Below are 18,489 nucleotides of genomic sequence, written 5' to 3' on the forward strand. Positions count from 1 at the left end.
AAATAATGCCATCGAAGTCAGCATGGAAAAGTTAATATTAAAAGAGGCAAAGAAAATGCAGAGATTTTAATGAAAATAAAAATTGCTTTTAAAGACAATGAAAAGGATTAACAGTCTCCAGCAGAATGAATGGAATTAAGAATAAAATGATTAAATGGTTTCAGATGAAATATTAGTGAACAAGTGCTGTAAAAAGTTTTTTTAGAGATCTGCATGGGAATGATAGTGATATATTGAAACCTGAAATTGAAATGAATGCTATAAATATTAATGTTCCACAAAAAATAAATAATAAATGTTTTGTATTTTCAAATGATAAAGCTGTAGGTATAGATTTTGTAACGGGGAAATGTTGAAATATGGTATCGATTCTTTAAAGAAAGCAGTTATATAAACTGTTTGAGTCTGTATGAAGACTGTACTTGAAAGAGTGCTGTTCCGATTTTATACATATGGGAGAGGTAGAAAAACTAAACCCAAAAATATTGAATTTGTTAAGTATCCATCAGAATATCTCCAAATTCTGACAGAAACAATAAGGGACAATGTGCAAAATTTGAGAAGCCCAGTGTGGCTTTATGCCAGTCAAAGGACACGCCAATCAGAATTTTTTTTCCTTTAATAAGAAAAAAGCAAAATATATGGATAGGAGGAAAAGCAGGTTATAAGGAGAAATACAGAAAGTTTTATGTTTGGTGTGGAAAGTTGGTCATTAAATGCAGTAAGAGAACTATATATTAAAACTAAACCATGCATAAAAATAAATGGACTGCTTAGCAACTAGTACATCCTTGAACCGAACATAAGAACAAGATTTATGATATCCCTTAGTTGGATGGATGAATGGAATATTTTTGGTGGATGTAGAGGGTGATGGTTGGGAACATGAATACTTATAACTGCCGACGATGTCATGTTGTTGGCAGAAAACCCCAATAGTTTGCAGACCTTGTTTCTATGGTGCAACAAGGATTAAGGATCTGAAAATTAATGTAATAAAAAAACAGGAATAAACAATTTCAAATTATACATTAAGTAAATGACAAAAAATAGAGAAAGTGAATGAATTTTTATACCTTTCTATAAGGTCTAGGAGTGATTGTAATGAGAAGCAAAAATCCCTGATTCTAATGAATACTTCCGTTTTCTTATATAAGTGTTGAGTATTGCTGAAGGAACATAAAAAGTACTTATATGCAGTAGAAATGGAGAAGTTATGAGTGGTAAAACAAGAAAAATCAGGGCCAAGAATGAATAGAGATGGAATGAATATGAGCTGAATAAAAAAATAAATGGCCAATAGAAAAAATACATTGCCTAGTGGAAAAACAATAGAGATGTTTTGATTCTATCGGGAAATTGAATGAGGATCAAACTGCAAACGAAGAGCGAACAGAACAAGAGGAAGCAGAGGGTAGAGAAACTTATTGTTGGATCAGGTTGATAAGGTCCTGAAAAAGAACAAGGTGAGAAGTTTAAAGAACAAAATGCAATATATGGATCAGCATATAGATATGATGGAAAGAAGGATGAGTTGCAAAGGCAATAATACATAATGAATGACGTGACTTAAACAAGATATAATTACTTTTTATTGTCTTATTTCCTGCTTCAAACTACTTTAGCTAACTAATTCTAACTCTTTTTTCTGTGCTATGTATTAAATTTAACCACAAAAAAAGAATAGAACAATGAATATGAATGAATGTTCATGTTTTCATTCCAGTAGTGAAAAATATAATAACAATTTAACTCCAAAACAGGTTAAGAGATTAAAAAGTTTGATAGGCTGGCAGATATGGATCTATTAATTTACATACATACGCAACTTTTATAATTTGTGGAATTTTCACAATCTGGTTAAAAAAGTCTGCCTATGGAGATTCTCAATGAGCCAGGCAATAGTTGTTCCAAAAGTGCTTTTTCCAAAAAGCAACTGGACTTTCTTGGTTTTTTTTCCTTTGAAAACATTTCACCTCTTATCCAAGAAGCTTCTTCAGTTTAGCAAAACATTTTCAAAGGAAAAAAAACCAAAAAAGTCCAGTTGCTTTTTGTAAAAAGTATCTTTGGGACAAGCATGTTTTTTATGCATACAAAGAAATAGAGAGACAAAGATACAAGATGCAGTATCACAAGAACCTGGCTAGTTTGCAATAATACATATCTACACTGCCCAACTATTCTAAAGTTATTACAACTATAGTTTATGTAAAACTACAGATTAGTGAAACAGCATATTATATGTTGCAAGTAGTTTGGATTTTTTTTCCAGAAATCTTCCAAAATTTACTTAAAATTTAAAATTTACACTGAGAACATATGCACCAAGACAAATTCCTTGTGTGTCCAATCATACTTGGCCAATAAAAAATTCTATTCTATTCTATTCTATTCTATTCTATTCTGTTCTGTTCTGTTCTATTCTATTCTATTCTATTCTATTCTATTCTATTAATTGAGTAGTTTCACATAGCACAGATAAAATAACTGAGAAATAAGATGTAAAAGAAATAAGATGTACAATAACTGCAGGCTATGAGTCCTTCCAGAACTCTGACAGTTCAACGTTCACTTCTAATTCTGCCTGAAGGACACACGTAGACTAGAAACACCTGCATCTACGCATCCAGACTTGTATATGAATTCAGATCCAATCTATATAATCCTTCACAACAGATTTTTTTTTCTCAGCTTCATGGGATTCCAAATGGCTATTCAGAATAAAGCACAGAAGTAAAGCATAATCTGGCACATGCCTCATTTTATCTAAAATCTTAAAGGAATATATACAGCAAACTACATAGTTAATTATTAATAATCTATCTTTTATTTTATTTTTTAAACACTACTGCCTGGAACATAACTAGTAATATCATAAGTATACATCATCTTATATCAGCATCATAAAGATACTGCTTGTAACAAATTGCAATATGAAAGCTGAGGTCATTGTAAATTAATTTATGTAAGGAACTCCTGCAGACTAGACACACTATGTACCAACCATTCAATTTTCATTTATGATGAGCCAGAACACCATGTGGATTTTTTTAAACAACATACCAAGCAAATAAAAAGTAATGGACAAGGACTAAAAACCCTTGAGCTGTCTATAAATAATAGTCAAGTGAAAAGACACACATATAATAACCAATTTGCTTCTGAAAATATTTCCATTCAAGCACATTGCTATAACTCTGATACATCTCAGTTGTTTAACTACTTTCTGCCAGTTTAACTCAAATATAATATGGAAGTCAAAAAATAGTGATATTTCAGGGTCTTCAAAACTCACATATTTTCAAAATGATTTATGAACCAAATTTTATTGATTAATCATACTATACACATGTTTTGCTTTATATTTTTCTCAGGTTTGTTAAGATTTTTAACAGCGTATACTCAACCTATAGAATCAAAACTTCATTCTAAGTACAACACATTTCAAATACTACACAAAGTTTCATTATATGGAAATGAATTAACACTATTTCTAATTATAAATATTATATCCTGTTTCTTATATTAAATATCATATTTCTGCCTTCATGCACTGATGATTGCATGGTGAACATTATTTTATAAATAAAGCAATTCAATCATCATATTCTAACTTACTCCATTTTTATCATTTTATTAGTGGGTTTGGAGATCCCTATTCCTCAAAGAAAAATTACATTGAGAAATAAATAAATCACTGTATTTTTTAAACATTAAACATGTTTACACTCCCATACTAGAAATCATATCATGAAGTTATTACTCTTCAGTTTCTTTTGCCAAGCTTTTTAGCAAAAATATCAAACTCAGTTTAAGTGCAATGATTGTTTGGAAATCCAATAATAAAGTTAACAGGGGAATGAAGAGATGAAACAGAAATGTTCTTCTCTTTTTATTTCTTTTCTTAAAGTACAGACGGTCATACCAGCTTGGATCCCAATAGACAATTGTGTATAACCAGTGGCATTCAGGAAAGAATTGCTGACTTTCATTATTAACAGCTTTGATTTTAAAAAAGTGTACCATACTACATATACTTCCAGAAGGGTTCTGAAGCCAAAAAAGAGAGTGTGAGGATGGGAGGATGGGAGGATGAGCAAAAAGGAGAAATAATATGTTAATACACGAACATAATTCAGCTTACTTGCATGTAGTAACTGCCACTAATTCAATTAATGTACAAAAGTTTGACATGTAGGTTTAACATGTCAGTAACTTTAATAACTCTCAATGGGGAAAACACAAATTTGTTTTCCCCTTCTCAGCCATTCCAATGTTTTGCACCAAATGTCACATTCTAATTAAACACAGTTACTATAACTAGATATTAACATTTCTAACTAAGGCAACATCTATCAAAACTACCCAGGTATTTAAGTCAAACTTTCAATCCTGCAGGTTGAATCTAGGAATTATTTAGCAAGTTTATATGTGAGTTTATATGAATTTTAAAACCTGCTTTAATTGTTACATCTTTTAAATCTATGAAGTCCCTAAATACTGCATTTCCTTAGAAATAGAGCTGAACATCAAACATGTTTTTCTACATTTCTAAGAAGAAAAAGATCAGACATAACTTTTACATAGCCTGTAGGTCTTTCAGTTCAACTTCCAGTTCATAAAAATGATTGGCAAACAAAATATTTGTTAAACAATTTTTTTTCTCTAATAAAGCAAATCACGAATAGTTGGATAAATCCATGCAAATATACATTAACAAACACAGATTAATTTGGATGCATTAATGGCTGGCTGGATAAATAACTTAATATCAGTTGTGTATTATTATTCTATATAGCATTATTTTCCCCTTGCTATTGGTTTTATGTTATTTTACCACTGGTGTTTTAAAGTGTGTGTTAGGATAATATAATATAATATAACAACAGAGTTGGAAGGGACCTTGGAGGCCTTCTAGTCCAGCCCCCTGCCCAGGCAGGAAACCCTACACCATCTCAATCAGATGGTTATCCAACATTTTCTTAAAAATTTCCAGTGTTGGAGCATTCACAACTTCTGCAGGCAAGTTGTTCCACTTATTAATTGTTCTAACTGTCAGGAAATTTCTCCTTAGTTCTAAGTTGCTTCTTTCCTTGATCAGTTTCCACCCATATGGATCAGTTTCCATTCCAATAACTTTTTTAATTTCAGCTAAAGAATTATTAAATAATCTCTGCATGTTAGAAATAAAGAAAATGAGGAAATAAAAACATAATTTACCTGTGGCCAAATAAATTATATGAAAAAGCATTTCTTTTCCTTGTACCACATCCACAACCACATGGGAAAAGCGGCTATTGTCCTCCATGAAGTAAGGAACTGGTGTGATAGGTTGGATCACTTCATGCATCAAAATAAATTTTTGGGCATCTTGCAGATTCCTCTCTGTCAGATTCAAATACAGGCCTTGATCCATGGTGCCACACTGAAAATGAATACATATAGTACTGTTTACATTAATTCAAGATTTTAAGAACTTAAGACATATAGTATATGTATTTTGAGATCCCAAATTATAACAGTCTAAAGGCTAATTCTTATAATAAGCTGTGCACAATTGATTGGTCAGCCATCTATATACACTATACTTCAATCTTTTTCCTCATTAGCAGATTATATACTTATATATCCTATAAGTTTCCACAGATACAAATAAGTTGCAATGAAGAAACAATAGATAAGTGATGTTTTGATCCTTATACACCCATATCACAAAGAAGAAGTACATAGCACATAGCTCTCCAGACTGTGTGCTGTCCATCCTGGATAGGACCAGCAAGACATGGAACTCAAAAGCACTATGGCATCTCAGCCACAGCTGTAATTATAACAGGAGCCTCAGGCTCTGTAAGAGAAGGAATGGCAGAGCCTGTGGACAGTGTCAAAAAAGAAATCAGCCTAGAGTCCCTATGTAGCCACAAATGGACTAAGTGCAACCCCTCTTGACTTCTGTTGACCCTTATCTAGCTCCACAACAGTGTTACTGGTTGAGTAGATTCCTGTACTTTGGCCTGAGTAGTAATAAATCAGTTTAATTGGAACTTCATGTGTGGTCTTGGTATTTCATGCCTGATAGGCTTTGTTTTTCTGTGGGGGCTTCGCTATGCATCTACTTTTCCCAAGGAAACTTCTCCCCAAGAATTAGGTTATCACGATTATAATTAAGCTTACTGTTGTATTTTAGCCCTCAAGCTTTTCTGTTTCAAATGAGTAAAAAACTATAAAGGAGGTGTGTAAATCCAACTTTGTTTTTGGAAGCCAAGATGGCAATTGTGAGAAGTTTTTCTTTTGCTCAATTTTACTTGGTGCTCTAGTTCTATCTCCTGAAGAAAACTAATCTGGCAACAATGATCCATATTTCCATGGAATCACCAATTTACCAAGGAAGAACTAAGATCCATGCTTAGCCCTTCCTTGGTAAATTAATATAGCAGACATCACAGGAACCGCCCTCACAGTGTGTTTTTCAACTTCAGTTGCTGTAAAATTCTTAACCAGATTGCTTATTGGTGCCACACTTTATACATCATCCTAATACCTGTTCTACATAAGTTGCACAAGTTCTCAGTTTGTTTGTAGTCCAGTTTAAAGTGTTGATTCTTCCTATTAAGCCATAAACAGATTAGGACAAGAAAACTGAAAGCTCATTCCCTCATACTGTATTCAGTTTTCAGTTTATGTCTACAGTCATATCTAAGAACAGAAATAATCTAGGCAATGGAAACGCAGAATGATGAGTTTTTAGGAGTAGCAGAATGTGGAATTCACTCCCTATGTGGGCTGGATAGATTAATCCAGACAGTCTTAGCTTCCAGGAGAAACCAAAAATATCCCTGCTCAATGGACAATGTGTTGCTCTGCCAATGTTACCAGCTTGCAACTCATATCATCATTACCATGGATTTAAAGCTGTCAGTTAAATGTTAAACTCAAGATATTTGGAGGCTTTATTATTTTGACCATGTTTATTTATTTCTCTATTGATCCATTGCAATTATAAATATTTTAACTTCCTAAAACTATAAGTGCAATTTGATGGACATGCATACATTAAGAACACCTGTTTATTTTCAACTACCTGAAAATTAGGATTAGGGTTGGGATAAGGAAGCCAGGCAGAACGTGAGTTTTCTTGGTATTTGAATGATCCACTAAAGACCTGAGTTATTGAAGTCATGTTGAACACACAAACAGCTGAAACAGCTACACTGTTCCTTTAAAAGAGAGAGAGAGAAAAAACAGATTATGTTATATAGCCAGTGAAAATTTTCTATACACTTCTAATTCTTTGCCTCTCACCTCAGAATAGATGTTAAATATGGATCATGGTTATTAAGTTAGAATTTCCTAGAATGATAGTCCTGTAAGATCTAGAGCAACATCTCTGGAGACACAAAATTGAGCAAGTTTTCTTCACAGTTTAACATTATTTTATAATTGACAATCTCATGGTACTTGAGACTATATATAAATTATACATTATGCAATTACTATTCAGTACATATCACATCATACTTTGTTGGGAACTCTACAATAAAAGTCTCCAACTCTGAACCCTTTCCTAAATTAGCTTAGCTTTTTTAAAAGTATGGTGATAACTGCTACATTAACTAGATGTAAAAACATGTAGATATTTATTCCTTGAAGAATAAACCAATTAACCAGTTGATTAGTTGAGGTAGCTAAGCAGAAAAGTGGAGATCTAAAATCTTGCTACACATACTTGGGCAAGAAACAAAACCCATCATCTTGAAAATAAGAAAGGATAAACACTCTTCTGTTTAACACATCAGGTATTTCTTACAACAATCATTGATATATGGAAGCAGTAAAAATTATATATTTCCTTCTCAAATTATTTGCAAATTACCTAGGGTCAGCCTTTCCCAATCTTGATATCCTCCAGATGTGCAAGCTTTAGTTCCCCCAAATTCCTAGCAACATCTATGCTGGCTGGGGAATTCTGGAAGCCCACACATCTAGAAGTTGCTCATGCTGGAAACTGAGTACATGTTTCCAGATTCCTAGTCAGCACTATCTCTTTTGTGACAGAGATAGTCTGTCACAAAAGAGATAGTCATAGATACATGATTCTTAAATAAATGCTTCAGTGTTAAACTATAAGTGTTTAAGATCATTTACCTAGTTACTGAAAGGAAGTCGACTACAAATCTTGATCAGGGCAAAGCAATAAATGCAATTTACATAGATTTCTGTAAAGCCTTTGATTCAGTGGTACATGATAAACTACTTCTAAAACTAAAATCCTATGGCATCTCCGGACCCCTCCATAATTGGATAACCGCGTTCCTGTCAAACAGGCAACGAGTGGTCAAAATAGGGAGTGCCCTATCAAATCCTGCACCTGTTAATAGCGGTGTCCCCCAAGGCAGCATTTTAGGACCAACACTCTTCATACTATACATAAATGACCTTTGTGATCATATTATAAGTAACTGCGTTCTCTTCGCCAATGATATAAAACTATTTAACACCACCAACAATGATGCTACCCTTTAAAAAGATCTTGACTTTGTGTCAGAATGGTCAAGAAATTGGCAACTCCAAATCTCAACCAACAAATGCTCTGTCTTAGGTAAAGGTAAAGGTTCCCTTCGCACATACGTGCTAGTCATTGCCGACTCTAGGGGGCGGTGCTCATCTCCATTTCAAAGGCGAAGAGCCAGCACTGTCTTAAGACGTCTCCGTGGTCACATGGCCAGCATGACTCAACGCCAAAGGTGCACAGAACGCTGTTACTGTAATGCTCTGTCTTACACATTGGCAAAAAGAATCAGAATACAAAATATAAGCTGAGTGGACACAACCTTGTAGATGACCCTCACTCTGTCAAGGACCTTGGAGTACTCATATCAAATGATCTAAGTCCGAAAACCCACTGTAACAACATCGACAAAAAGGCATTAAGGGTTGTAAACCTAATCTTGCATAGCTTCTTCTCCGGTAATATTACACTGCTAACCAGAGCATACAAAACATTTGCTAGACCAGTTCTCAAATACAGCTCATCTGTCTGGAACTTGCACTGCATATCAGACATTAATACAATCGAACGTGTCCAGAAATATTTCACAAGTCCTCCATTCCTCTGCTCACAACAAAATACCTTATGCCACCAGACTTGAAATTTTGGGCTTAGAAAATTTAGAACTACGCCGCCTTCGGTATGACCTGAGCATAGCTCATAAAATCATTTGCTACAATGTCCTAGCTATCAATGACCACTTCAGCTTCAACCACAACAATATATGAGCACATTTATTTATTTATTTATTTATTTATTTATTTATTTATTTATTTATTTATTTATTTATTTATTTTGTCACACAGTATATATAAGCATAAGCATAAGCATGAAATAACTATACAATATATAAGCATATAAGTATGTAGTAACTATATTAATTGGATATAATGAAAGGAAACAATAGGACAGGAAAGGTAGGCACGCTTGTGCTCTTATGCACGCCCCTTACAGACCTCTTAGGAATGGGGTGAGGTCAATAGTAGACAGTTTTTGGTTAAAGCTTTGGGGATTTTGGGAAGAAACCACAGAGTCAGGTAGTGTATTCCAAGTATTAACAACTCTGTTACTGAAGTCATATTTTCTGCAATCAAGTTTGGAGCGGTTAACATTAAGCTTATATCTATTGTGTGCTCTTGTATTGTTGCAATTGAAGCTGAAGTAGTCTTCAACAGGAAGGACATTGTAATAGATGATTCTATGAGTTAAACTCAGATCATGTTGAAGGCGGCGTAGTTCTAAATTTTCTAAACCCAGGATTTCAAGTCTGGTGGCATAAGGTATTTTGTTGTATTCAGAGGAGTGGAGAACTCTTTTTGTAAAATATTTCTGGACATGTTCAATTGTATTGATGTCTGATACAATATGATACAATATGATGTCATAATAGATACAAACTTAAAGTGAACCGCTCCAAACTCGATTGCAGAAAATATGACTTCAGCAACAGAGTAGTCAATGCCTGGAATGCACTACCTGACTCTGTGGTTTCATCCCAAAACCCCCAAAAGTTTAACCTTAGACTGGCTACTGTTGACCTCACCCCATTCCTAAGAGATCTGTAAGGGGCGTGCATTAAGAGCACCAGCATGTCTATCATCCCTGTCCTAATGTTTCCATTAATTGTATTCATTTTATGTATTCAATTCATGCTTATACGTATATATATTATCTAATATGTACTCGACAAAATAAACAAACAAACAAACAAACAATAATAAACTGATCAGCTAAGCAAGAATTCAACACACTGAACAGCTATGAAACAAGAGCATATGACAAGCTAATTTAGTGATAAAGGCGTAGGTAGATTTAATTCAGCAGAATAGCAGGTTGAGTGTGAAGTTTTAGTAATATTCATAAAACATTTAGTTAAAGTAAGGTAAAAGATATTAAATGCAAAATTAAAGTTGCTGAGTGAAGTATTTCCATTCCGTAATTCCTAGAATGAAATAACAATACAATTTTTATCTTAAAGAAGGAAACAGATAAAAGCTAGAAGACTTAATGCATATTGTAATTAATTCTAGATAAAATTGCCACATATATGCCTATAGAGAATGTACATTACTCCTAACTCAGTGCTGCGCAGAGATAACTTTGGAAAAGTAATTCCAATATTCCAGTTCCAATATTCCAATTTCAATTCCACATTGTTTCCTAGAGAACAGTCTGTTAAAATTATTTAATTAATTCACTTGTATTCTGCCCATACAGGCATCCTGTATTCTGCTAATACAAATAATAGTCCAGCACTGTTTCAAATACCAGTATTATTTTCCCATTATAGTGTACATTGTCCATGCTTTGCAGAAGCCAGATTTTAGAGCTGAGGGTCCTGCACGATATCTCTTAAAATATGCAGTTAAATGTATCTGGGAGATTCCCACTACTTACAGAGACCCATATTTGATTTCACCCTTCTATAGAAATTTATTCTTCTCCTCTTCATATGCTGGAACCTTCAAAGGTTCTGCTGGAAAGCTACCTTACAGATTTGGGAGTAATAACTTATTCAATTTATACAAATTCAGAGTAACTTAAATTCCAAGAATTCTTCCCCCAAGAATTGCTTAATTTATAATTCAAGGTGCTTAATAAATTGCCAGCCCATAGAAAAGGAAAAGGGCAATAAGACAAAGATATTATTTGATTCATTTTTGTGGCTATAAATCGGGGTGAAATCTACTCACCTTCCTTACCGGTTTGAAAGTGCACACAGATCTTCTGCGCATGTGCAAAACCTTATGCGCATGTGCAGAAGGTAAAAAACACATTACTTCCTGGTTAAAACCAGGAAGTAATGATACCCGGGTGGGTGGGCGGAGCTTTGCTCTGCCATTGCTACCGGATTGCCAAACTACCGGCCATGATCACTACCGGATTGCACGATCCGATACAATCTGGGACATTTCACCCCTGCTATAAATGCATATTATAATCATTATGAATCTTAAGATATATTTTTTTTGCTGGAATACACACATGTAGCTAGCTAGCTCTTTAGAAATCATAGTGTTTGTAATATGTTGACTATCAGTCATGCAAGGCATAAAATCAAACTGAATTATGGAATAAGTTTATATTTAGATACAGATACATAATAAATGTATAGATATATAGATATAGACATCCAAGCATAAAGAAAGGTAAGCAAAGAATTGAAAATAGAACTAGTTTAGTGTAGTGGTTAAAGCATCTGGTTAGAAACTGGGAGTTTCTAGTCCCACCTGAGAGAGGAAGCCACCTGGGTAACCTTGAGACAGTCTTTTCTCTCCCAGCCCTAGGAAGGAGGCAGTGGCAAATCACTTTAGAAAAAACTGACTTTAAAATGGCCAGATGATCAGAAGGCAATAAATATATTATAGAATACCTCTAAAACTACCAAAATAATCCGGGAATTTACCGTCATTTGAATCAGGAAACTAGCCATTTACAGTGACTTCATTGGTTTCCAATTGATTGTTGCATAAAATTTAACATATTAGTCATTACTTTTAAATATCTTAGTAAGAGCTGGCTGTTCAGATATTTGAGAAATGGCTTGTAAAAGAAAAGGCCCTGCAATATGTCTCCAGAAGCAACTGTTCATATGATTATGACAAGATTTACTCCATCATAGCATTCATCCAAGTTATTATTATTATTATTATTATTATTATTATTATTATTATTATTATTATTATTATTATTATTATTATTATTATTATTTATTCAATTTTTATACCGCCCTTCTCCCGAAGGACTCAGGGCGGTGTATAGCCAAGGTAAAACAAACAGTACAATATACAAATTAAAATACAAATTAAAAAAACTTATTACATAATTGGCCTAAAGATTTTAAAACATATAAAACTAAAAACCCATTAAGAAATTAATAATAAAAAATTATAAAAATTTAAAAACCAATAAAAATTTAAGCCAGCCCTGCGCGAATAAACAAATGTGTTTTCAATTCGCGGCGGAAGGTCCGAAGGTCAGGTATTTGGCGTAAACCCGGGGGAAGCTCGTTCCAGAGGGTAGGAGTCCCCACAGAGAAGGATCTTCCCCTGGGGGCCGCCAGCCGACATTGCTTGGCGGACGGCACCCTGAGAAGTCCCTCTCTTTGTGAGCGTACGGGTCGGTGGGAGGCATGAGGTAACAGCAGGCGGTCCCGTAAGTACCCAGGCCCTAAGCCATGGAGCGCTTTAAAGGTAGTAACCAAAACCTTAAACTAAAGTTCAACTACCTTTCTTGAGTGGACCGGATTCTTTCCTAAATGATTTTCATTGTGTGATCAAAACAATACTTCATAGCAGGGCTCTCCAACTTGTGGGTCACGGCCCACTACCTGGCTGTGGTCTATTCACAACCAGGTCCTAAGAGTGGTGCCCCAAAGGCTTATCTTCTCTCTTCCGTGGAACTTCATGTTCACTTCATGTTCACGTGTGCTGGCTCGCCATTTGCATAACCCAGTTCCCCTCTCCCCAGTCTCGGTGAGTCTGAAGGAACATGAGACCGCATCCCCAAAGGCTTCTCTTCCCCATGCCAAAAGCTTTTGCAAATGGATGAAAGGCTTCAGGGGAGAGATCTCACATTGCTTCAGGTCTTCTGTCCTTTTGCAAAAACTTTTGGCACGGAGAAGCCTGAAGGATCTGAGACCGCGCCCCAAAGGCTTGTCTTCTCTCTCGCAGGCACATGCACGTGGTCACTGGCCTACCACTTGTGTGGCCTGGTTCCCATCTCCGCCCCAGCCAGGCCACCAAGCAGCAAAGATTGGGGACCACTGCTTCTTAGGATCTCTTATCTCCAGTTGAATGTTCTCCTACAATTCATAGTATTCATGCTGTAATAGAAGGCATGTTTTCTTAACTCCTTTGTATATTTTAAAAAAATAAACCACATTTACTAATAGAACTGTTGTCTTTGCAAATTAATTCATTAATGTGACTGATACAAATATTTTAGTATATAATAGTCTCCATTTTAGCCAATTGCTACCATCTTATCAAATTAAAAATTCAAACAGGGAAAGCTTTTAGGTTTGAAAAACTCATTCATCTAGCTGTTAGTTTTCTAAGCTAACAGCTTCTAAAAGTGATAAATATATAATTATTTTCTACCAAAATCTTTAACTTAGATTTTTTTTTGTATGGGTTTGTTTTCAAGATTGCCCACTCCTGGATATAAATAGGTATCCTCCTCAAGTTAATTTTGAATGTTCGAGAAAGAAAATACTACATAAACTACATACACATTAGTGGTAAAGATCCCGTAGATTAATTCCAGTTCTGGCAGGAAGAACGTACTCTGTAATTCATTGTAGTAAAATGGAATTTCTCCAGGGTGGGAGCAATTCAAACGAGCTTTCATGAAAGTGGTCCAAGTATCTTCCAGCAAAAATCTGCCACCAATGTCATTCTTACAAACTCGAGCAGCCCGAGAAAAAACTATTTTCCCACAGTCATGTTCCACTGCATTCTCTCGGAAGAAAAAGTAGATGAAGTTTCCGATGTCATATGAAGACACAAAATTTGGTTCTGGAAAATATTTTGAAAAAAAAAATAGAGGAAAATAACTTTGATCCCTAAATCGACTCCATCCATCTACACATGGACCCTTGTTTCTTTAGGCCACGTACCTAGGATTCATGCAAGAAGCTACTGTTTTTGCCACCACCCCCTTAATATTTTCCTTAAATCCCAACTTTATATAACATTTTTTGAAATTTCCATTCATGAACTCAACAAGAGTCCACTTACATCTGTCACTTTTAGTCTGACTTCCTTTCTCCTGCCAAGATTATGTTCATTCAAATAATACCAAGATTAAGCACAATAATTTAGTAATACATATATGCTGTAGTAACTGTCCAAAGACTACCAATGATCTTTTTTGTTACAGTTATACGGACTCTTTGGTGAACTGTGGTCATTCAGACTGGGAACTCCATAGTTAAGCAACGCAGTTGTAAACTGAAACATCATGTGACTGCACTGACTTAATATGACTGCACTTACAATGGCAGTTCAGGCCATTCTAGTTGCCATTGGTAGGTGAACTTCATGTGATTATTAGAGATGATATCCCCATTTGCAATCTCCTGCTGGCTTCCAGATTGACTCAGCTTGTTGGAAGTCAGTAATGAAGGTTACAAATGGCTATCACCTGATTACCCTGAGTTATTCTAACTGCAAGCAGGTTGCCAAGCATCCAAATTGCAAAGATGTGACTGTAGGAATGCTACAAACCCTGCAACTAGGACGACTGGTTGTATCTCTCCACATTCAGCATCATTGTAACTTTGAACAAGCACTGAACGAGTGGTTGCCGAATGAGGACAACTTATATTAAGAACTAAATAAACCTATCATTTTTATAGTATATGCCTCTTATATTTTCACAATTAACACTCAGTTGATTTATATCTTTTCTTTATTTCTCCCTATGCCCCAATTTCATCTAACATGACCAACTTTAAACCTATTATTCTATATGTGAAGAGCTTTGGACAAAACAGCATTAACCAGCTCAAGGTTGACTCAGCCTTCCATCCTTCCGAGGTCGGTAAAATGAGGACCCAGATTGTTGGGGGCAATATGCTGACTCCGTAAACCACTTAGAGAGGGCTGTAAAGCACCGTGAAGCGGTATATAAGTCTAAGTGCTATTGTTAAGTGCTATTGCTATTAATTAGATGAAGTTCTTAAAAGAAAGCATTTCCTAACAAAAAAAAAATGTCTCTTCCATATACTCACCATTGAGCCACTTAGAGTTGTACTGTGCAGTCCGAAGTGGAGGAAGAATACCCAAACTGCGATAAATTGCAGGATCTCTCCCTGGAAAGTCCATGACAGTTGCTGCATATAACTCACCAGTGCTTGCAAGGAGAGCAGTAGAATTGTGCTGGGGGCTATAAGGACAGCGTGCCATACCACTGATCTGATCATGTGTCTCTTCCAGGTTACTTAGCTTCATCAGAATATTGGGGAGAGGAAGAATTATTACAAACTGCATTAAAGTATATAAACCCCACACATCTTGAACATAAACTGAAGAATTTGTTTGTACATGTGTCTTGCTTTTGGTTCCTTCAATTTTCCCCCATATCAATATTGAATTAACTATTATATAACTCTAATTCTATTCTTACATTAAATATAAATATACACATACACACACAAATAATTGAAAGAAAAAAACCTGACTTCTAATGTGAAGAATTAAAAATGATGTCTTAAAGTACATTCTTATTAATATAGACTTCTTACTAGCTTTAGGGGCTACAAGTTCAATAAAGTGTTGCATATCTACAGTACACTAGATCTCATTCACCCTATACAGATTACTATTCAGAATGTTCATCACATAGGTGACCTCTACAACATGTTCACTGTTTAAAATATGCATATTTATTCATTTACTGGCCAGTTTTCCGAAGAACACTAGGAGTTGCAAGATGAAAGGTAATTGCTTCCTCCTTGCTTCCACTGCAGAAGCTCAGTCAATAGAACTGAATCCAAATTTTACAAAATATTGAAAAATATTATTTTATTAAGTGAATCTGTTCACTCCTTCCATCTTAAATACACACTCATTCAGTTAATCCACAACATGAATACATATTGTATCACAGCACCATTAAATCAGTCTACTAGCATTCAAGTATTGCAGGATACAAGTATTCCAAACATTTGAGAGAAAATCACAGTATTAAGAAGACTAAGTTTTTCCATTTTGGGTAGTTCCCTGTCCTTGAAAATGCCACCTATACCATAATAATGCTTAAAAATAGCCTGAACAGTTGTAAATTAAGCTTATTTTGAAGCTTTATTATAAATGATAGGTACTCCTTACCAATATTGTAAGGTTGGGCAGCAGAACCTTTCATTTTCCAGAGTAATTCCTCTTTGAAAATTCCCCCATGGCCAGAATGCTTAAAATGGTCTCAGATATTCAGATCGGGCTATTTTAAAACCTTACAGGACTGGGGAAATTTCTAATCTCAGATCAGCTGTAGATCAGATTCCATGAAAGAGACCATGGCAGATCAGAGAGTTTCTCATTCCAAATGTAATCAATGAAGAAATTCCCAGGCCTTTTTACCATTTTTTTCTTCAGCCATTAATAATATTTATGATTAATAATATACTAAGTGGTAATAACATTCTCAAGTCTCTATTGATATAATATTGGTAATTATAGAATGGATGAAATACTGGAAATTATGCGTTATACATTGCAGTTGATAGATAGCCACCTTGTGCATAATGGAGAGTATCCAATTTATTTGTATTTGTACAAGACATTCCACAATCATAGAAGTCTTCCTGCACACTTCTATCTTACTGAATTATGAAACCTAAATAGTGCAGATCCACTCATATTCTTACCGTCCGATTAGTGCAAATGGGTGTAAATGCATTAGTTCCACATGCAAATAGTCTATCTCCACCAATCAGGAGAACACGAATATAATTCTGGCACTCTTCCTGTCAAAGCAAAATACATTATTAGTATAGTGATATGTATTAAGAAACTTCTATAAAGTCAGAAATTATGTACAATTAATTCCCAATGACAGCAACACAATCCATCAATGTGTTCTGTAAGTACTAATACATCAACATATATACTTATTACAACAGCTGCTGATTATAGATTACAGCAATGTTCATTGTGCAGTAAGTGTATGTGTATGGATTTCTATAGAAAAATAATGTTTTGTTGTCTGATGCCACTTCATTTATGTAAACCACTTCATTTATTACAAAGGCTTAAAGATTTACATTAAATGTCAAAAATGTATAAAGGTATTTCAAATGTATGATGGTAATATAAATGTAAAGTAGGAATTTTTTTACCATCTCTGATGGACTTGAGACAAAGCCAAAAAAAAAAATTGGAGTAAAATTTACATCTTAAACAGAAGTTTCTTAAAGTGACTCTTATTGAGGAAAATTCTAAACTCTACAAAAATAATTACAGTAAAATATGGAAGTCGATAAAATTGAATTTCAAAAGTTGACAAAAATTAATTTTTCATTAGAAAGAAGATTCTTGAAGGGAATATAAAATAAAGCCAGAGACTTTTCTTTTAGGCTTAATGGACAAAGAACACAAACAAAATTTTGGAACTTAGCTGATATATATGCTGACGGTGGATATCACTATGCACAAAAATGGAATGATATTTTAATTCCCACAACGGATGACTGGCTGGAAAAACTGATGGAATTAGCAGAGATGGCTAAATTGACTGCCTTAATCAAAGAAAAAAAATACAGCTAACTTTGTTTTCACTTGGAAACCACTTCTGTGTTTGAGGTGAAAAAAATGAAACTTTGACTTTGGATTTTGCTGATTAGATAGGTTTGTTATTATAGAAATGGCTAGTGTATATTATTATGTAAAAATAAAAAGTTGAGGCTGTACGGTATTATCTTAATCTACTGCTCTAAAAAGATTTGGAACTCAATGCCTTTTTTTCTTTTCCCCCCCCCTTTTAGCCTACATCTTTTTCTCTTGCCTTTTCCTCCCCTACTTTCCCACTGTTTTCATTTTTCTTTGTATTTTATATTTCGATAAACTAATACAAAAATTGAAACATAACCCTTTTCATTTATTGTACTACACAAATTTTGTAACTGTTTAGAATTCAGGACTTAATTCTTTTTCTTTTTCATATATTCTTTTATTCAACCCACCTTTCTATAAACACAAATACGATATATGAACCAACCCTAACAAGCCATCAAATAATACTGCAGAAATTTGCTGATATTAAGGGTAATTTTTAAGAAATGTTGGAGAACTGGTGAAACACCAGACCATCACAGAACAATTATTGTCCAGAGATCTCCTTGACAGCGTTTTGGAGGGTTAGGGTTTTGTTTTCTTTTAAGTGGTAGAGTTTTATATTTTTTTATAGTTGTAAACTACAAGGAGTCTGTATGAAGATGGCAG

General features: G+C 34.5%; 1 protein-coding gene across 2 annotated transcripts in view; it reads right to left on the reverse strand.

Annotated features, from left to right (window-relative positions):
• The window catches only part of SEMA5A (semaphorin 5A), a 230,570-nt gene that overhangs the window by 68,406 nt on the left and 143,675 nt on the right, over positions 1-18,489 (reverse strand). For both annotated transcript variants that reach the window (XM_058177461.1, XM_058177460.1), the window contains 5 exons: positions 16,917-17,015; positions 15,282-15,495; positions 13,779-14,064; positions 7,079-7,214; positions 5,221-5,425 (listed from right to left, as the gene is read on the reverse strand). In XM_058177461.1, coding sequence (XP_058033444.1) covers positions 5,221-5,425; positions 7,079-7,214; positions 13,779-14,064; positions 15,282-15,495; positions 16,917-17,015 — 940 coding nt within the window. The remainder of the gene's footprint in view (positions 1-5,220; positions 5,426-7,078; positions 7,215-13,778; positions 14,065-15,281; positions 15,496-16,916; positions 17,016-18,489) is intronic.

Source organism: Ahaetulla prasina, chromosome 3 (assembly GCF_028640845.1).
Source record: "Ahaetulla prasina isolate Xishuangbanna chromosome 3, ASM2864084v1, whole genome shotgun sequence".
NCBI classification, from domain to species: Eukaryota; Metazoa; Chordata; class Lepidosauria; order Squamata; family Colubridae; genus Ahaetulla; species Ahaetulla prasina.